We start from the raw sequence: 20,837 nt of genomic DNA on the forward strand, positions 1-20,837 counted from the left end.
TCATTCAAGAGGTAGCGACTGGGACTCAACAGCAATTGATGATATATTCGCCAGGAAGGTAGTGACAAATAAAGCTGAATCGATATTGTCGATATATCACGCAAGGGTTAGAGGTAAATAAATGGGACCTTGCGGGAGGAGGCAAAAGCCTAGCGGGACGTGTCGATTTATCTTATCAATACAGAGCGTATTGACAGGTTGACAAGGAGGAGAGGAGAGGAGAGGAGAAAAGGGAAAAGATGAAGCAATAAGGAGAGACATAGAGAGGAGAGAGGAGAGAGGAAGAGGAGATGAGGATGATATTCCATCTCAGAGAACATGAGACTGCAGAAGGCAAGAGCCCTCCTGCCGTAGTCCCAAGGAAGGAAGGGCCTGGCCAGTGGGGGGAGGTGTGGTTGCCGCGCGAGCAACGGACGGATTCTACGGAGGAACAACGCTAGCTTCAGTTTTTGCTTTTTCACTTCTATTTTATCATCTATTTTATTATTTATTTTATTTTTCTCTGCTTAGCACTTAACTAGTGCTTAGTGCCTTTAGTCGAGTGGACCATCCCATTTCTTTGGACCATCAACATTTGTTAGCTCGCTGTGCTCGTGGGCCATTTGGAGATTTCCCGCAATGGACGTTGATAGGATCATTCTAGTGACCTAGTCTGTTTATGCTGAGAACTATCACATGGTACGTTATCATCCCGTTGTGCTTGGGCGGAAACTGCAAGAAGCAACATTGAGACGCGTTGTGGCTGGAGGTCAAATTCGGGGAGACCGTCCGGAAAGGCCTGTGTGTGCTGAACCCTGCAAAGTCTAGAGTCGAGGGACGTGAATAACGGCTGAAAGTGCCAGCCAGGGCCATCGCCCCTGAGGGGACTGACGGACCCTCGAGTCTGACGGGTTACAGGTCACACATATCCCTAGTCTGCTTGCCTGCTCCGTGCAAACTGGACTGTGCATACCAAGCATCGCCTAGGATGATGAATCGAGCTAGCAAGGTTAGCACTCAGCCTAGCTCGGAACTATGACTATTCAAGCAGTTCAGTCGCCGGTAGTGGGTCCGTCTCCGGTACTCCGAATGTGTGTCAAAGCCGACGTCGAGACTCTTGCCAGTCAACTTACAGCTTGCCAGTGCAGTGCCAACATACTACGTACACCAGAGCGGGTTGGGACCACAGGCGACGTGAGGGTTGATCATTACCCTATTCCAGTTCACAGCTAAACCAGCTACGGTCGTAACTTTGGGTTAGCGTCAGCTTAGCTGGGCGGTTAGTGAGACACTTATTAATATGGACCAACTCCACTGAGAGGTTTTCCTCACTGGAGAGAAAACACCAGGATACAGTAATATATACAGTTGTCGATGAATGTGTATGCGACAATCTCCATAACTATGAGAAACTACCTTACTCCGTTCGATTTGAAAGCGCACCGAAAAACCCGTCGCACGCTGCATGTTGCAGTAGCGCATTATAAAGCCATCTCCTCTGCTACATATATCGTATTCGGACGCATTACTCGCAACCACTTTCGGATGCATGTTGTTGAAAAGAGAATCGGGCAGTAATCTGCCTCGAGATCGGATACGTAGTCGAGTACATACATGTGTGGTTATATCGAAGGAAACCGCGGTTAAACAGACTAATCACGCAGCATGACGAATTAATCAAAGAAACGCGCAACCGCTGTTTTGTATAAAATACCTAAATTTCCGGATCAGGCATCAAAGCATCCACCCGCGCACCACACACAGCTTACCTTAATACCTCTTCCGATAGTTTGACTGCTGAGGCGCTGTTTTGTGAATAATCTCCACTGGGCGATCAGCAGTTCCATTAAATCGTACAAGAAAACCCACGGCAACGGATCCAGCTTTTCGGCACGAAGTCGTGAACTCGTGAACTCGTGTTTCAACTCTCGGGATGGTGCCTGGAACCATGGAACGAGCCCAAAGCTCACTTGACGATCATCGCCATCTACAAAACATTTTGAAAAGGGACCAGCCGGGGCCGTCACAGTTCACACATGGCACGGGATGAAGCATTGACCTGGTCTATGTATTAGGTAAATTAATACAATAATCTAAGTACTCGTCTCACAGGACCAGATTCTGAATCAACCTGCACTATATAGGACGTTGTACAAGATCTCAATTGTTACTGAGTGGAAACCGAAAGAATAATAGACCGATCCTTTAGCTTTGGACTTCAAGCCCAAATCGAGCCCAGTAAACTGGACGCGGTTCGTAGACCCATTTCTTCAATCAAGTAGTGGGCCATACCGGTACTCCTGGAGATTCATAAGAGGTTGAACTATGAAATGGTATCGAGTCTCGACGTCGTTCTGAATAAATAACCTAGGACTATTTTATTAACGGATCCAGACGGGAAGTGCAACAGTATCAATGTACTTATTCTGATTCCTGGGATCCGCACAAGTGATCGATATACCATGTGTTATGTAGATGAGTTTGATGACAGGCATTTCCGCGGGGGTTTTTATCTATGAACTGTAACGGTATTGAATACTGAACACGAATAGAAATGATAAAAGAATGGAAATTACCAGCGATAGATCGACATATCGGATACAAGTCAAAATGTCAAAATGTCAATACGTATTCCTACGTATCAAGTGAGACGGACCACCGATTCCGTACGGCCCCGACTCCTGAGTATTCATGAACCTTAAAAGCAATATCTTAAGCAAATTAAGTTCCTTTCTCGCCTTCACAAACGAGACCGCGTCGATGACAGACATGCCTTGTCGCTTCGTGTTTATGCAGGTCACTTGATTAAAAATTAAAAAAAATAAAAAAAGTATGTCCATGATCAATTGTGCGCGTATCCTTGCAAATAAGCATGCGGGTATACCCTAAAGGACCCGTGTTGACATGTAGGGTCTGGTACCCTGGGCCGTTTCCGGTGGTAAGCGGGAACGAATCATACAATGACATTGTATAGTTAACTACTCTTTGCGATGTCTCTCTGACTCAGCAGTCGTTATTGAACAATTCAATTCAGAATTGTACTGGCAGGTATGTACCCCTCGTCCTATTTCAAGCAAGACAATCAGGGCACAAAATTGAACGGCACACGTTGCGGGACATGTGCCTACTAACTACCGTTGTAAGCGAGGAATTAATTCAGTGCAAGTCCAGGGCAAGCTTTCCCATGCACACTTACATACTCCAGTCTCATCACGTTCTATCACTACATGTGATGTCTCTAATAATTGACTACCTCCGTACTAACGAGTCCGAAAACAAGTCAAGACTGAATAGATTCTATGCAAATGAGGGGTACATATATTGGTCAGCCCTATTTGAAATCTTCAGGCACCATCGTACACACTACTGCAACGCTACACAAGAATAGTTGAATCCCCGGTCGTTAATGTGCTGTGATGAGATGAGATTAGATGCGACGAACTATGACAGGCTAAGTAACAAGTCCTATAGGGGTACGTAGGGGGGAATTCAGGATTTCAACATTAGCCAACATTGGTATGCAATTGCATTATCACACTTGTTTCTGTGCATGTTACTCCGGGCGGAGTTATTGGACTATGCCACTAGTAGTTGAGTGACAGCGAGTCGCGCATGAATATCTAGGTATCAACGTTCAAGGCAATGACGCACGCATGAGAAACACGTCGACCTTTTGAGTCATAGTCGGATAAGATAATCAGCACTTGTCTCTTAGCTCGTTCACCAACGTGCATAGCTGAAGAACCGATAATCGTTCGAGGGGAAAAGAAAACATCAACCCAGTAAGATCCTGGCTTGTAGCATAATTGATATGCGTGCCGGAAATATACCACCAATCATAGACTCTGTTAAAAGAAAAATATTGTCACCAATCACAAAACACCTGATGCAGGTACACCCCTGCCTGTCCCATGGGCTAATGCGGGCTCCGGCACGAGGGACAGTGCGGAACCTTGGCCAGAGCGTCCAGAACGGGCAAGATCTTCTCTATTTTTGGCGGGCTTCCCTAATACAGTTAAAGAGTCCATTCTGGGCCAGCCAATCAGACTCGACCGGAATGAAGTTGAGCAAGATAATCAGCCAATAAAATCTGACGAAAACATCGAAAAGTGATTCAATTGGCTTTTGTGGCGGACGCTAATTGCATTACTATTCTTGCACTGGTCAACCTGATTGGCTTTCTCGAAGAATACTCCTGGATTTGAGCAAGCCTCGACTGTCCAGAGTTATGAATTCATCTGATAGATACGAATGAACATGTACGCTACTGCAGCCCTTTTTCTTTGATCACGCATCTTGCCGTGTCTGCATTTTGCTAGTTTGCTCTTGTTTTTCATTCATTGTTCAATTTCACATCGAGACGAGATTGAAATAGAGTGAAGCGAACAATGATACCTCGGATGATTCGGTGCGGTGACAGAAATGGCATCTCAGACGCTCTCGCCTCGACTCCCAACACTGACTAATGCATCGCTAATTTTGATAGGACTGCGATTCTTTGTACAATGAAAATTTGCATAGTAAGTTCCAACAAATCCCACGGCTCAGAGAAAAATTACTGGTGTAACTGACTCGCAACGACAACGGCATTGTTCATTTCAATAATCCTGCCAAGGCTCGCGGCACGCGGAAGTGAGCCTTGCAGCCTTAGCTTGAAGGCTAGTACGTAGCCCGTCCCTCGCTGTCGGGTTGGTGGCGGTCACGGGATTTGATGTAATGCCTCGCTTTCGCCTTCGTACTCCGGATGTAGTTCGTACATATCTCTTTCAGCTTTGATTATTCTTTGCTGTCCCATTTCATCGATCACTATCCGTCGATGGGTATGGACATGTCATATTTGGCAAATTAACGTCTTCTAAAAAACTAAAAAAAAAGACTACTGCTTCAACTCTGATACTACCTGTATACCAGTGATATGACTGATATCGGTCGATCTCATTGGCAGAAATGACTCTCTCATAATAGCATTCTGTTCTTTATTGTTGCCTGATCTGGAGCATGGAACGGACAAAGAAATGGTCCATATTATGTGGGTCTAGTTTCCGGGTTGAGTACCATGGAACTACTACGGATGGTACGGTGCGGAGTAAGTAAGCTTAGTCTTGATATACTCGATGTCGAGATAGACTATCGAAGACTATGAGCTGGTTCTTTGTTAGATTTAACATATCCAATTTCATTGAGATTCAAGGACCAAGCTATTCAGGTCTGAGACCAGGCTAGACCTGTCTCCACGAATGCTTACACATCTGCGCTTCGGATACCAGCGTAGCGATGCTACCAGATATCAATTTGATGATCATCGTGCAAGAGCAAGACTCCGGGTTATCGAGGATTTACATTGCATTATCTACACACGAGGCTCAAGGGATCTCTCTAACTGAGGGTTCAGTCTGGTCCCAAGAACCGAAAGGATCAACATCTCAAAAGATTACTGCACGTATGGGTCGATGAATACGAGATCCTGATCCCGGTACAGAAAACCGCACCGAAGAGAAACTCTGTCGGGAATTCACCACGGATACTACGCCATACTCGGTTGTACAATGATCATACAGAAGAGTGTACGCATCACGCAACACAAGTCCATCGTCATATTAGAGCTCATACGCAACGTGCCAGCTTGCAAAAGACGGTATGGCACGTGCATTTCAAAACGAACGGCATAAACCGGAAATTTTTCTTTTTCTGTTGACATGCGCCGGTTGACTGTTAATCGGATTGAAGGGGTGCAAATAAACCTCGTTAAGACGCATTCGCCACGGCTCTGAGTCTATCAGATATGACAATGGAGTAAATCACTGCTGGATTTTTATAAAATTCGTCCCAAATCCCAAGAAGGAGATTTAGCACATCTCCCCATTTCCGGATAGTGCAGGAGACTGAGCAGTTGTTACAAGTGAACAAGTCGCACGACTAAACTCACCAAGGAAACTGGAATTGTCGATTACAAATTCTGATTCCCGACAGAGTTACACACACTCCTCCCGTACCGTACCGCACTCCGTCGCCAAGTATCCACACTGCCCCGTACGCCGTATGGAGTGTGTACACTTGCTCTCAGAATCTCAGAATCTCCCTTTGAGTCTTGACGCTGAACAGTGCCACAGTGGATGTCGCTCCACATATCAAAGAAGTTACTACTGTTTTGGAGTTAGCGATTTTCTGCAGTGTTATCCGTATCGGGAACGGCGCCATCTTGTGGCCACCACTTTGCCTAGGCTTTTTAGCTTCAGCTTCAATTTAAGTTGCAGTATCCCAGTGCAAAGGCTCGGGAAGGGATCTAGCTAGTTGGCGTCCTTTTCTAATTTTTGAGTTTGAGTCTTGGGTCTGTTAGTGTTGTTATTGTGGATCTGGGATAGTTACCAAGGCACGTATGACCTGCGTTGAAGGTCACTTTGTATGCAATCCATGCATGCAGTATGACTATCTATATCCATAGTCTGCAAAGGATCTGATGTGATCTGTACCTAGGCATGATACCCTCCTGCGATCGATCAACAGGAGTTGATGGAATGTGCATAGCCATGTCTCAACTAGTCATTCCCAATCGGATTCAAACCTGGTGCTCAAAATAGTAAACGTTCTCCACCACAGTAAGGAGACGGAATAGTGGACACAACGAATGTGAGTGAGCATGTAACCAACTACGGAGTACTCCGTAAGTTACTTACCACGAACATAGTCCATGGTTACTTTCTCAACTCCGGTTGCTCTATGCTTTAACTAACTTAAGACTCTATTATCAGCGTTACGGAGGCTTGGAATCTTTATCCGGTGCCTACATACGGAGTACAGTCATACACTGAATTTTGTGTTTACACGGAGTAAGCTAACATAGGGTCTCCATTCATCTAGCACCCTTACGGCCTAGCCAGTTCCGAAAACCTCATGCTCCCCCTTAGATAACTTTCGATGGCGTTACTCCCAACCTAAACACCAATCGAGAAGGGAACAACTGAGTCAGCGACTTCACGTCAAGTTTGGGTTACGGACTTATTGCCGTAGATACATAGAGCACAATCCGTATATCCGGAGCACTATGTTCATGGTCCGTGGGGACCTAGACCTACACTGTAGTGACTGTACATACGACATCGTAAAGTGAGCTTGCTTATTTTCTTTTCTGTTAAAGTTAGGTACTTAAGTAGTTACATGGTTAGCTTGATGACTTAAAATAGTGAGAATTTTAGTAAACAGTTCAGTCGCTGAGAGGATAATACCTCGAGTCGGTCAAGGACGGAGTACGGAGTAGATATGGATCGAATACACCGAATGCGTTTCTTGCGAAGAAATCCATAGAAATTAGAACCGTTTTCGTTTCGATGGTCTAGATTCAAAACAATGGCTAACTAGTAGATGCCAAAAATGGAGACTACATATACGATAGTCGATCATATGAATAAAGAGAACAAAGAGATACCTCGGATACTCTAATTAATTAGGTAGTGAGTGATAAGGAATGATGAGGTTAGGTGGCTTGATAAGTTGGGTATACAGTTATGCAAAATGAACCCTGTCACCTTGTCTAGTAAGTACGATGCGGGACAAATGGCTGACAATATACCTCTTGGGAAAGTATAGAAGGTGTATTAATTTCACATGACTTGCATAGTAATGATATTCCCGCGTATGCATAAATTACATATTTGATATTCAACACGGATATGATATAGAATCAACTGCAGGCATAATCCATGAATGACAACCGAACAACCTCGGTTCAAATCGAGAGCTGAATTATACGTTTCCAAGGTTAGATAGATAGAAGAATGAAGCTCCAGGACCACATTAAACCCCTATTTTATGAACTTCCGATAATAACTGTTGATTAGATTCTAGAAGCTATTCGTAGATACTACATCAAATCACATCAAATGATCAAAACATCCCATCCATATCCAAATCCAAAAATTCTGGATTACCCATATGCGCCGCGTTCAATATATCATCCAAACTCGTATCCATACCCGTAGTATCAAGATCATGTTGCTCATTGCCATGATCGTTATTGTTGGCTGTTGCTGTGACTACATTGTTGAGAATCTGATCTATGGATTCGTTTGCTGCGCCTCCTAAATTGTTCGTGTTACCGTTTGCGTTACCATTGCCGAGATCCAATCCATCGCCGCCTGCAGCAGCAGCTGCTGCGGCAGCCTCCAGGTTCATATTGTCAATAATGTTTGTCACGTCGAGAGTACCCACGTGTGCTGGTGGTGTCAAAAGTGCGTTTACGCGCCGGGTCAATCTGACAATCACTTCGGCGCGAGAAGGGTCCTTTTCGGCGAGTTTGGGCACGTTCTGATGCTGTACCATCAGTGCTTGGCGGAGAGTCAACAGCAGACATCGCGGGAATACTTCCTTGGTGGTATCTACCGGATGGTAGATGGTCTGTTCTTGCGCGAAAGATTCAGGCATCGGTACACATATCAACGTTGCTGCGATATCGATTGCGAGGTCAAGACTGCCACTGGCTTCCTCGGCTTGGGCTTTGAGCTCGTCGAGTAAAACTGATAGCACATTTGATGCTGTAGATAAGCGTATGCCTGCTAGGATCAGTCGGTGCGTGTATGTGTGAGGAGACATGCTCATTTGCGCACTCGCACTCCACATGATCAAGCCTTGGAATGTGACTCTGATTACTCCACAAATACCATCGGCATGTGTGGTCCAGGAATCAAGTTCGGACCGACGGCTATTCCCGTTGCATTGGAAGGACAAGTACGGGTCAAGGATGTCAAGAAGGGATTGAATTTCGTGTTGAATATCTTGATGCGGACTTGGCTGGATATCCGAGTGGAGATCTGTGCGACCACCAGTAAGTCGTGTTCGTACATCTTTCAGTTGTTCCTCAAGGCTCCGCGCGGTGATGTTCAATACCATCTGATGGCATGCCTCTGCTTCTCCTGATATCGAATTCGGTTTAACGAGAGCATGAAGCACTTTCAAGAGCAGTAAAAGATCTGCTTCCGACGATTCCCAGATGTAGTTTCCCAGCCATTTGAGTGCAAAGACCAGTGACGGTAATAAGAACGGCTCAAGTAAATCTGACAAACCATGAATTGTCTATCTTAATTGTAGTAGTCGAGGGGACAAACTCACACTCAAACCCGCCTTTCAGGGTGTCGAATTCCAGCTTTCCCACCTCACAAGCGCCTAATGTCTGGCTGAACAAAGTAGCCACAAGTAAATAAAACTCCTGTGGACTGCATGACGACATTGTCTCTTCACTGATTCCCTCTGCAATAAAGAGCGCGGATATCCACGCGCCAACATTCTTGTTTTGCTGGGCATCGAGGCCAGCCAACTTCATACTGGTTGAACCTCGGTCGAGGAGTTTCAATACAAATGAGTTGCTGGCGGTAACACCGAGGTCATACTGACTGAGGTCGTAGCGATATTTGAATGCAAGGACAAGAAGCAATATACTGCCGAATTCGTCATACACCGGCTGACTCTCACCTATAATATGTGTTAGTCAGCCCATAAAAAGAATTAGAAAGTCATACCCTGGTCTTCATCCCATTTCCAAGAGTCTAAGAGTGTACACAAAGGCTGTAGTATGCTCTTGGGACTGCGAAACAGTAACATTGCGTCGAGGACCTGAGGGCGCCGAGATAGAGAATTGCATATACCCTTGAGCGTCACTGTCTCCTTTTGTTCGCAAAGTGAATGTATGACCTAAACCAGATTTAGCTGGTAACTTTACTCAATCAGTCTAGTTGTACTTACATCCGTTACTGCAGCGACAACAGCGCCTGCATTGCCTTCCATCAACTCAATCTCCGATATCAAACGGTCAGCAACGCCTTGATTTGAAAGGATCTGTGCCACGATATCATTCTTAACATATCTACCACCGACAGGCAGTGTCTGCATTGGGTTCTCGCCCAACAAGCGCTCAATACTAGTTTCAGGGATCAAGCGATGGAGAGCACATGCAAATAAGAATTCTTGCCGGACGTCTGACAATACCGTGTTTCCTTGCATCTCAAACATCTGAGAGAAAGATGGGAACGCATTCGGATCGACTCGGTTGAGTGCGTGGCTGATACACATCTCCATGGGTATTTGCTCTATTGAAGTAGCTGCCATGCCAGCGAGGAAAGGTGGTAGTTTATTGACCAGGAATGATCGGAATACAAACATGTTTCGGGCGGATTCATTTCGGTACATTGCATTGGATAATACGTCGAATGTTGCAGTAATCAACTCTTGGATGAGAACTTCTTGATGGCCCTGCAGTTGTCAATAGACCTTTCAAAGTATAGGTATAGGAAACGTACCCCATAACGATTAGACAAATAGCTCAGTAGCATCTCGTCATCAATGAGAGGTCGACCAACAAGCTAGAATCAAGTCAGCGCCTTTTCCACATTGACGGGCATGGACACTTACCAAGGCATTAATGTATACATAAAGACCAGCCCTGGAATCGATTACCGGACCATCTAATACAGATGCTTCAAACTGAAGGCCATTCATATTCATCCCATCCATCATCTGTATATCGAGGTCTTTGGATGCCGGACCCCCATATAATTGGTAACCCTTCTGCAAGCTGTCTAGTCGATTTCTTAGATTCAGGGATATTGTAGCTGATGTTGACAGGTATGCAGTGAGAGCTTGACCAAGGGGGATTTTGAATTCTGAACATATTAGTGGCTTTTCCATGCATAAAAACTGTACGGTCCATACCTGCTGCACTCTCCGAAGTCAGAACATCATGGCCCTTTGCGGTTGCCGATAAAGCTACCAACAGGATTCCCAGAGATTCGAATAAAGCCAATGCATCTGGCGAGCTCGTCAAGCCGCCTTCTTGATGATCCTCGCTGATATTGCCAGAATGCCAACGGACCACATCCAGAATCCATTCGGCAGTTACCATGAATATACTCTGAACATCATGCGTGCTGAAAGATAGATTAGTCGATGACAACGGCGCTATCAAATCCTGCACAATCCGGGTATCAGTCATGAGCGTTGAACGGTGTACCGCCTTTTGGTTTTGCTCCGTGGCTGATTTGTCATGATCTGAAACTGCGGTAGATTGACCCTCAATGAATGACTGTCTCCGTAGCCCATCGAGCAACGTTGAGATTCTGATCAAACCCAATTTCCGTAATGCAGTGGCATACCGTGGTATCAACGGGTCATAAGGAAATATCTCTGCAGTGATGGATTGTGAGCCAAGAAGCACGTTGACCAGAGATGCTTGCTGTAACGGTGCACGTCTTGACAATATTTTGACTAATCTGCGGAAGACATCAACCTCAATTCGACGAGACACACATTCATGGAGTAGTTTCCTCCATTGCTCTATTGGTTTCATGTTTGAGCTTAGCGTTGTCAGGCTAGTTGATATATATGATTTGCATAGAAGCAAAGCACATGCTCGCTTACTATTCGAGCTTGATCCTATTCGAGCTCTTCAATCCGGAATATATATGCTGGGGTAATATCAGGTTCATATCATATTTGATGATTGTCGCGAGTTAAAAAAGTCAAATATGTATCGTCAAGATTTCCCCAAGCGTTGCAGCCGGTGCTTAACAGATGGAAGAGCCGGAGTGGTCGCAGAATGACTCTTCTGTTTGCCCAACGTTGTTGTCGGATATCAATAAAGACGCGGTTGGATACACGTGACTAGGCAGACTGATTATGTAATATATCCGTCACTAACTAGCCTGAATAGGTTTAGTTCCATATCTTTATATTTATTCTCCAGGGTCTCTCTTCTCAATCACGAGAACAACCTTGGAGTATGGACAGTGAAAACTTGTTGAAATTCTTTCCTGGCTTGAGATCTATAGAGCCAGGTGAAAATTTGCTTACCATCGTACATCCCGCTCTGCAATGACGGTACCCCCACGAGAGAGAGCAACGAACCGTCGTGACGGCCATCCAGATCCATATATTGATTGACTCATGGGTCCATGGATCTGCAGAGACGACTGGTACATTCTCGTTAGTACTCAAAAACCCAAGAAATGGCTAGAAAGGCAGATGCCCACGTTGTCATAGAAGCAAGTATATCCATTGAACCATCAGGCTGGTAACTGGTTGATCCACGACAACAGGTTAATCCTTTACCGTGATGCTCAATTGAGAAGCAAGGTACGTACAGCCCCGTGGCTAGCTGAATAGGGTGCCAATGGTGGATCCAGACAATATGATGCTTGATGCACAGGTACGTATTAGGAACCGCACAGTGGACACACAATTCGACCGAGAGAACTCTGTCAACTGCTAACTGACTGCGCAAACCTAGTCATTTTCTATGTGAAATTCATATAAACCCATGTCTTCGTAGGTGCCAAGACTATATTTAGATCCTCCCGAATTAAACCCGAACTTCAGCCATTGATATTATTTCAAGAATGTATATATCAGTCAAGATAGAACAATATCTTGTACAATGTATTCAACCCCATACTGTGCCGTTATACCGTTACTTGATTGACATCCCACGGCAACCCTATGTTAATGTATGAAATATAGTAGAAGTGGAGGCACCCCATCCAATATAATCCGTACGGAAAGATCCATCCGCTTAACATTTGGGATTGTCACTTTACATTGTCACCATGGATAGTAACATTATAATGTTGCTTGCAAGTGGTGCCGAAAACAGGCTCATACGGGTTCAGTTTCTGTACCCGCAGAATATATACATGTATATACAAGAAGAATGAATCGATACTCCGGACTAGTGTATGTACCTCGGCATACCTACCTATGTATCAATTGCGACTGGATATACGTCCGTGATAGGTGTATAGATAAATGACATTTCCAACATCAAGAAATATACGAACCAATAGAATCTCTCGGTTGTAGGTACGAACTCAATTGTAACCTCCCGTCATGTTCATACTGGGATTTTCTCCCCTGAACAGGTTCGTGGTCGCTGTACTTTCTGACAGACCTGAAACGAAACAAAGTTGTTTCTTTACATTGGCCGATCGCATATTCCGTATAGAAATGTGGTCCCCTGGGCCATGTGGATCACGCGGGCAGGTATAAAATTATATCGAGGCTGTGTATTTCAATCACGGAATTTATTTGTACTTCTTTCCCCGTACGTAGATTGTTATTTACGTGTCTGTACTATACAGATCGTGATGTATTGAATCCCCCATTATATATGATACGTAACTCGCTTAATGCTAATCTCTATACATAGCCCACTACTCCTCTGATGGGGTAGAAAATCATGTCAATGCTGATCGTTCTCCAAGGCCAACTCCGTCGATGCAGGGCAGGTGATAAATGGAATGATTAAGGTGTTTCGTCTCTCTCGTGGTGTGTTGGTGTGTATAGTCATCAGTAATAAAGAGATTCGTAACGCATCTGCTGAGCGAGCAGCTAAGCACATTGGACTGTATAATCATGACGGCCGTAGGAGATCGTGAGTAGTTTCGTGAGAAATATAGAATAGATCTTTATCTCGACGTTCGATTCCGCGAATGTGACGACGACGAATCTTGCAATGTATCCGGGAATCGAGGCCCAACCATCCAATCCTCCATCGCTAACCATTCACTCCAACTTCGCTCGGCAGCCTCAAGTTCCGAATCAATAGGTCCTTGCAAGGGTCGTAAGAACGGCACCGTCTCCGCCGGTCCCATATCGTAATCCTTCTTTACTGCAGCCCATCCACCACTCTTGGCAGCAAAAAGGTAGTTTCGACGCTCATGTTCATGTAAAGGTCCTACACCGGCCGTCCAGTCATCTCCAAAGAATCCGTGCAGAACTCCAGGAAAGTCCATCCCCGTAGCGACTAGACGTCTAATATAAGGAATCAAAGAGATTGATGATGCTGCACTAGAAGCTAAAGAGCCCGTCATCGTTTGGTTCGCAGACGACGGAACCGACCCTGCAGCAGGGGTGCTAGAATTGAAGACTGGGAAAGACTGTTTCTGAAACGGAAGCTGGATGTTGAGAAAGGCCGACAGCGCCTGAACGGGGACGCTATGTTGTGCATAGTCGACGAAATATCTTTGACAACTTTGGTACCGCGGGTACCACTCGAAGATGTCGAAACTGGAGTCGTCGGATCCATGAGATGCTTCAGATAAGCCGGCCATGGTGGCGGGATCAAATTGATGGTCTGAACCGCTCATGCCGGCAGGTGGTTCATGCGCGTTGGTCGGTGACAATAAATCCGTACCTTTGAATGCGCTAGAGCTGCGATCATGTCAATTTGGGTTTGATGCATATTGCGTCTTATTCCTTTCGTTTAGTTCAAGTCTTTCCGGTGCTTCAACCGAATGATATACATGTAGAAACACAGCATATCAAGGTATATCCAGCACATTCTGGTTTAAAGGTCGAGTAAAACAGCAGCGGAAACAGAACAAGAAAGAAACACGAATGCATATACTGGACAATGGGGCCGTTACCTACTTGCGGATGAAAAGACTCCTTCCTCGACGGATCACCACACGAAATCTAGACCCCAGCCTGACAGTCTCAGGAGTGTCACGGCGCAATGCAGACGAAGTAGAGACGCGGCCTGCCTGTTGACGAGTTATATCAAACAACGACTCTATCCGAGATAGAGATTGCATTCAGAAAAGAAGACAGAGCATGCGGCTATGCTGAAAAAAGCCGTCTGGATGCGCGGGGGAAAGTGTCACGGCGGGCAAAGCCGCATAAGGAGGGGCGTCGTATTTAGTATTCTTCAGGCTGAAACGAAACGAGTTGACATTCAGAAGAGAGGATTGACAGGACAACTCATATACTTCCAAAAGAGTGGCATAGAATAAGAAGGGAGAGAACTACAAGAAGAGAAGATGGGACGGATCAGTCTAAAAGTAGCGATGAATGAAGCTGGGACGAATTGCAGCTCGATTATTCAACCGTTTAGACCGTACGGTAATGGAAAATACAGCCGCGACGGCGTTCGTATTGAAACACTGGTAATTTTTCTAAATCTCTTGCTTATTGCGGAGCCTGCAAGAGAAGTTAAGAAGGAAAAAGAGTAGCTGGATCTATGTGGGCCGTGCTGCCATGCCACCATTACCAGATGGATGATTCAATCTTTGCTATCTAAGTTAGCCTGGACAAAGTAGCAATTTTGTGAGTCAGTGACCGTGGAATAGAAACAGTCTTCCTCATGTCTAAAACTCGGGGATAACCCGTATCTTCGAAACAAGCACTGAGCGGCAAACTGAGGCGCACTTTTGAACACCGAGTATGGCACGAACCGAATATCTGCGTATGTAGTAGTATCAGAACATCACCAGTGGGTTCAAGGTAAAGTCAATTCCAAAACTCAGCTTGCGACTGTCCCTAAACGTTTTCAACCGAACATCATTGGGCATTGGCTCGTTTTTCGCAATTTCGGAAGTCGTCGCCTAACGACGTCGTGTGATTGCTTAGGGTATGGCCATCGCGATCTAGGGTGCGTACAGTTACGTACGCTGATAGGCATACGTACTAAGATTAAGCAGGGCAACTCGTTAGGATTGATTCCCTTTTTTTTTTCTTTCTCCATCTCCCAGCCGAACTAGCTTATTTCGCCACCGCCAACCACATCGCATAGCCGGGATATCTGTATGCTTTTTTGGGTCTTTTCGTCTTTTGGCTCTTGACTAACGGGACTCCGCCCGTCGGGGAGAATGCCTTCAATTAGTTACCGGCCTCGTAGGAGCTGTGATTGGGTTGAGGCAAAAAATAACTAACTTTTGCTTTAAGTCCCCTGCAAAACAGGACAAGTCGGATTTCGGCATGGTCTCGATCTCACCCTTTCGGTTTCTCTCCTTTTCTCCCTCGTATAGAAGACTGAGACTGCATTGCAAATGTGTTGTAGAGACGAAAATTGTGAATCTGGACGGCTTCCGGTTCGGCACGTGGCCCATGGCACGGGGTGTAAAAAACTCCTTTGAACCGTGTATCGTATTGAACATTACCGTATCGCCACTGAGATATACGGAGTATGTACGGAGTAGTATGTCCTTCAAGAGTGAAGAGACACACGCAAGGGAAACCCACCTTGTCCCATCATCCCGGGCCAGCAGGATTCGTTAGCCGATCTGATAGTTCCATTGCTTTCTGCATCTCTTAAACGAGAAGAATAGCTGCAGAACGGCTGGTTTTGTTGGTCGACTCCATGCATCTCTCTCAGCCACAGATCACAACACCCGGATCGAGGATATAACACATCGATCGTACAGAGTAGAGGCTGAAAGTCGACGAGGTCAAAGCATTATCTGATGTGGCGAGTGAGTGTCGATCTATGACCCTGGGCTGCGTGTAACAGATCAATAGTTGGATTTAGCTTGCGTGGCCTGTGTGTCTATCGCACCAGCCACAGTTCACCGCCTCATTCTGGATTTCCCAAAAATCGATCTATCTTTATGGGTTGAGCGATCCAATTGCATTCCATCTCTATCATTTAATCAGCAGGAAAAGTGCTCGGACTTGCCGAGGCCTTCTTTATTGGGCACGGGAAAAGAAAAAATAGGTCACGGGACTTGAGATATAGCATTGCGTCATACTATTCCTGATGTCCCGTTTTACGTCTTTTTCTGATTTTGTTGAGCAACAACAAAAGAAGGCTACTGAAGATACAGTCTATTGAATGATCCGCATATTACTTTAAGATCGTCTGAGTATTAACTCTGCTATTGGCTTAGCATCCGCGTGACCAGCAACCATGGCAACGTCCAAAAGCACATATTCATTGTCGTCGACAATCAAAGTCAGCTTCCCGTCCTCTTTTCCCTTGGTTGGTGGGATAAGCACTGCTAACGCAAGATATTTAGCGTTATAGCTCACCAATGGCAAAATTATGCCAAGGATCCAATTGGGGGTGTACCTGACGTCGGGAAGAGAGACCGAAACTGCCGTCAAGAATGCTTTAGAGGTGAGCTGACCGGTTTTCATCGAGTGGAACAAGAAAGCTGACATGTGCACAAGGCCGGCTATCGAGGGTAGGCGTTCTCTGCTTAGAAAATGACAATCGGCTGACGTTACAACAGAATCGATAGCGCTCAAATGTATCACAATGAAAAAGAAGTCGGACGATCTATCCTACGCTTCTTGGAGGCGGAGAAGCACAAACCCGATGGTCTGAAGCGGGAAGATATCTTCTTCACGTCGAAACTGGCTTCAAATGTGAGCTACGATGCCACGCGCCAATCCATCAAGAAATCCATCCAGGCTTCGGGATTAGGATACATTGATCTTTTTCTGATCCACTCTCCCTACGGCGGCAAGGCAAAGCGTCTCGAGTGCTGGCGTGCGCTGGAAGATGCCTATGAAGAGAATGAGGTTCGCGCAGTGGGTGTGAGCAACTACGGCGTCAAACACCTGCAAGAACTGTTAGCGACGAATCCCAAAATCTACCCGGCGGTCAACCAGATTGAAGTCCATCCGTTCAATACACGAACCGAGATAACTACGTTCTGCCAGCAGAACGGTATTGTGGTTGAGGCATATGCGCCCCTTGCTCGCGCGTATCGATTCGGTCATCCGACGATTGTTTCGCTCTCGGAGAAATATGGATGTACGCCGGCGCAGTTGATGGTTCGATGGAGTCTGCAGCATGGTTATGTGCCCTTGCCGAAGAGTGTTAACAAGGAGCGCATTGTCGCTAATGCGCGAGTCGAGGGATTCGAAATTGACTCGACTGATATGAATACATTGGATGGACTAGATGAGTATTTGGTCACAGGTACGTCCCTCATCAAGAAACAGAGCGAACGGGGCTAACTAGGACGTGAAGACTGGGATCCAGTAGATGCGCCGTGAACTGTTGTATACAGTATATATAGAGTTTAACTTGTATAGCGGCATTTATCATTGGACAAACCACAGCTATAATACCAATTCTCCAAGGAATATCACAAAGAATAAAAAGCAATGTGACCACAAAAAAAAAGAAAGTACACTGAATAATCTCATTATCAATGCATTGGCTTATCTACGGGATCCCGGTGGCGGAGAGCCTGACGTGAGTCACTGGCTGTAGTCAGCCCTAACTTAGACCGCGCCGAGCATCGGAGATTTTTTTTCTCTGCAGGTTCAACCGTGTATCAAATATTGCTTCTGACTGATTTATTTTCGAAGAATATTTACATGGATTAGGGAAGACTAATAATACATAAAAAATGAAGTCACGGCCGATCAACATGCACATTGACCACATCATCGCTCGTGTATCTGTGACTGTGGTTGGGCATTGATAAGGATGTGTGTCGTAACTTTTCAACTAGTCAAGTCAATGAGAAGCCCTAAAACGTAGAAAAATGGTTAAGGGTAGCGCTATATCCGCGTGATCGTCTTTGGTAGACCTCCGGCCGTCGGCCTGGGTGCCTTGCTTCTCGTGCGACTGACTCTGGTACGGTAGGTATGTATAGGATGAAATAATATATATAATAAGGACTCCTTCTCTTCTCTGCTCGATTCTTTTCTGTTTCTACTGCTTTATCCCAGTTTATGCCACGCACCACGTACATAGTACATACCTCAAGACATATACACACCCTGAATAGAGAATACCACCATGTCCAATTTACCATCGGAGCCTGAGTTCGAGCAGGCCTATAAAGGTACCTGTTCAATCTGCTATAGACTGCATAGTGACACAGTCTGACAATTTACAGAACTCGCGTCAACCCTCGAAAACTCATCTCTCTTTCAGAAACACCCCGAATATCGCAAGGCTCTCAAAGTCGCTTCTATCCCGGAACGGGTGATTCAGTTCCGTGTGGTTTGGGAGGATGACAAGGGCGAGGTATTTCTTCCGCGCCAAAATCTGATTACCCTACTAACGTCTTATCTAGCTTCAAGTCAACCGCGGTTACCGTGTCCAATTCAACTCCGCTCTAGGTCCATACAAGGGCGGTCTCAGATTCCACCCCAGTGTCAATTTGTCCATTCTGAAATTCCTTGGTTTTGAGCAAATCTTTAAAAATGCTTTGACTGGATGTGAGTGCTGTTTTCCGATTCAGACTAGAATTTCAAACTGACGACAGCTAGTAAATATGGGCGGTGGCAAAGGAGGTGCCGACTTTGACCCTAAGGGCAAATCGGACAATGAAATCCGGAAATTCTGCGTGGGGTTCATGACTGAGCTGTCGCGCCATATTGGCGCTGATACTGATGTCCCCGCTGGAGATATTGGTGTCTCTGGACGGGAGATTGGATATTTGTTCGGCCAGTACAAGAAGATTCGTAACCAGTGGGAAGGTGTTCTTACTGGTAAAGGGCTCTCCTGGGGAGGAAGTTTGATTCGTCCTGAAGCCACGGGATACGGCCTCGTTTATGTACGTTTCTCTTCCGACATTTTCAAGACAGGCACTGACTAGAATAGTACGTCCAACACATGATCCAACACGCCAGCAAAGGCAGGGAATCCTTTGAAGGAAAGCGAGTGGTTGTCTCTGGCTCAGGCAACGTCGCCCAATACGCAGCTTTGAAAGTTATCGAGCTAGGTGGAACAGTCCTCTCTCTATCAGACAGCCAGGGATCTTTGGTCATTGCCAACGGCACTGATGGCTTCACCCCCGAGGAAATCCATGCCATTGCTGAACTCAAAGTTGCCCGCAGACAACTGAGTTCAATCTTCTCTTCTGACTCCGCAGAAGCTAAACTGTTCAGCGCCGAAAAGTTCAAATACATTGAAAACGTTCGTCCATGGCTACACGTTGGAAACGTGGATGTTGCCTTACCATGCGCCACACAGAATGAAATCTCCGGTGAAGAAGCAAAGGGATTAATTGCCGCTGGCGTCAAATTCGTTGCTGAGGGATCAAACATGGGATCTACCCAAGAGGCTATTGATATTTTCGAAGCTGACCGAACTTCCAAGAGCAATGCTGAGAGTATATGGTACGCTCCTGGAAAGGCAGCTAACCTCGGCGGCGTAGCTGTCTCTGGTCTTGAGATGGCTCAAAACTCTGCTCGACTGAGCTGGACTCGGGAAGAGGTTGATGCTAAGCTCAAGGATATCATGAAGGCGTCGTTTGAAAATGGATTAGAGACTGCCAGGGAGTTTGTGCCGTCGTCTGGTGAGAATGAGTTGCCTTCTCTTGTGGCAGGAAGTAATATTGCGGGTTTTATGAAGGTAGCAGCCGCCATGAAGGATCAGGGAGATTGGTGGTAGTCTGGATTATTTTATGTATAAATGGTGGTTGGGTTATTTATGGTTAGATTGAATAGATTTGTCACTTTTCACCTCGTCTTGCTTTAGGTATTTACGAAATGTTATGACTGCCACGGGACATCAATTCAAGAATCAACCTTCTGTCAATCCAACTGATAACGTCTCAATATTCTGCACAAAATGACCCTTCAATGTATGGGCTCAGATAGGGGTGTCATCGATACCTCGACCATGCATTCGGGCACGCAATCTCAAACACTTTGTCTGTATGCTGTGTCAATGGCAGCAGTCGATAACCCTGGACTGTGACGTAGCCTGATATTGAACTTAAGTGTGCCAGATTCATAGCGTATGGAGAACAATTTGGCCTGGTTTGTTCCATCATGGTAAAGCAAACCCATGATCTCTGGCAGCACAAATAATGTCACAATAATAGGCATACATTCTTCGGCTTGAGACCCTATTGATAGCAAATGGCATCAATCTAATTTTTTCGTTAAGATGCTGAAAATTAGATGGCGTGTGACGGGTTATATATTTACAAGCTTTCTGCCCTCGCTTCGCTCTGGCGCCAGATGAGAACTTCAAAATTAGTGCATTATATAATCAATAAAGATCTATGTTATTTATACAGCCGATCAGATGTATATAAGTCCAAATAGGCTATATATATAATAAGTGCCATTTCTATATACTATCTAGCTAGGAGAATATATGCCTGCTTAGTATCCTGTTAGTTAGC

The 20,837-nt window shown here is 45.5% G+C and overlaps 4 protein-coding genes across 6 annotated transcripts, besides 3 other annotated features; 2 read left to right on the forward strand and 2 right to left on the reverse strand.

Moving 5' to 3' along the window:
* Nucleotides 1–206: 206 nt before the first annotated feature.
* Nucleotides 207–228: a microsatellite.
* A 248-nt stretch (nt 229–476) lies between these two features.
* Nucleotides 477–500: a sequence feature (AT_rich).
* A 2,283-nt stretch (nt 501–2,783) lies between these two features.
* Nucleotides 2,784–2,809: a sequence feature (AT_rich).
* A 5,018-nt stretch (nt 2,810–7,827) lies between these two features.
* Nucleotides 7,828–11,456, reverse strand: TSTA_070940 (RNA polymerase II mediator complex subunit Nut1, putative). Its single transcript, XM_002341035.1, has 7 exons — nt 10,678–11,456; nt 10,378–10,628; nt 10,266–10,328; nt 9,712–10,218; nt 9,489–9,660; nt 9,082–9,441; nt 7,828–9,026 (listed from the first exon to the last, which is right to left on the reverse strand). Exons 1-7 carry the CDS (start codon nt 11,309–11,311, stop codon nt 7,861–7,863), a joined length of 3,153 nt encoding a protein of 1,050 aa, XP_002341076.1. The 5' UTR covers nt 11,312–11,456; the 3' UTR covers nt 7,828–7,860.
* Nucleotides 11,457–13,089: 1,633 nt separating this feature from the next.
* Nucleotides 13,090–14,743, reverse strand: TSTA_070950 (uncharacterized protein). Its single transcript, XM_002341036.1, has 2 exons — nt 14,389–14,743; nt 13,090–14,169 (listed from the first exon to the last, which is right to left on the reverse strand). Exons 1-2 carry the CDS (start codon nt 14,550–14,552, stop codon nt 13,425–13,427), a joined length of 909 nt encoding a protein of 302 aa, XP_002341077.1. The 5' UTR covers nt 14,553–14,743; the 3' UTR covers nt 13,090–13,424.
* A 1,782-nt stretch (nt 14,744–16,525) lies between these two features.
* Nucleotides 16,526–18,040, forward strand: TSTA_070960 (aldo-keto reductase, putative; the record flags this gene model as incomplete). Of its 3 annotated transcripts, none has more annotated exons than XM_002341038.1 (5): nt 16,526–16,687; nt 16,752–16,852; nt 16,906–16,919; nt 16,968–17,662; nt 17,705–17,739. In XM_002341038.1, the coding sequence occupies exons 2-5, from the start codon at nt 16,778–16,780 to the stop codon at nt 17,737–17,739; spliced, it is 819 nt and encodes a 272-aa protein (XP_002341079.1). In that variant the 5' UTR covers nt 16,526–16,687; nt 16,752–16,777. The 3 variants fall into 3 exon arrangements, with proteins under 3 accessions (XP_002341079.1, XP_002341078.1, XP_002341080.1); XM_002341037.1 differs by having other exon boundaries at nt 16,760–16,852; XM_002341039.1 differs by lacking the exons at nt 16,526–16,687; nt 16,752–16,852; nt 16,906–16,919 and having other exon boundaries at nt 16,939–17,662; nt 17,714–18,040.
* A 376-nt stretch (nt 18,041–18,416) lies between these two features.
* TSTA_070970 (Glutamate/Leucine/Phenylalanine/Valine dehydrogenase, putative) lies at nt 18,417–20,216 on the forward strand. Its single transcript, XM_002341040.1, has 5 exons — nt 18,417–18,539; nt 18,594–18,724; nt 18,774–18,918; nt 18,970–19,256; nt 19,304–20,216. The coding sequence occupies exons 1-5, from the start codon at nt 18,494–18,496 to the stop codon at nt 20,093–20,095; spliced, it is 1,401 nt and encodes a 466-aa protein (XP_002341081.1). The 5' UTR covers nt 18,417–18,493; the 3' UTR covers nt 20,096–20,216.
* Nucleotides 20,217–20,837: the final 621 nt, after the last annotated feature.

The sequence above is a fragment of the Talaromyces stipitatus genome, genomic scaffold (assembly GCF_000003125.1).
Source record: "Talaromyces stipitatus ATCC 10500 scf_1105507295523 genomic scaffold, whole genome shotgun sequence".
In the NCBI taxonomy this organism is placed as follows: Eukaryota; Fungi; Ascomycota; class Eurotiomycetes; order Eurotiales; family Trichocomaceae; genus Talaromyces; species Talaromyces stipitatus.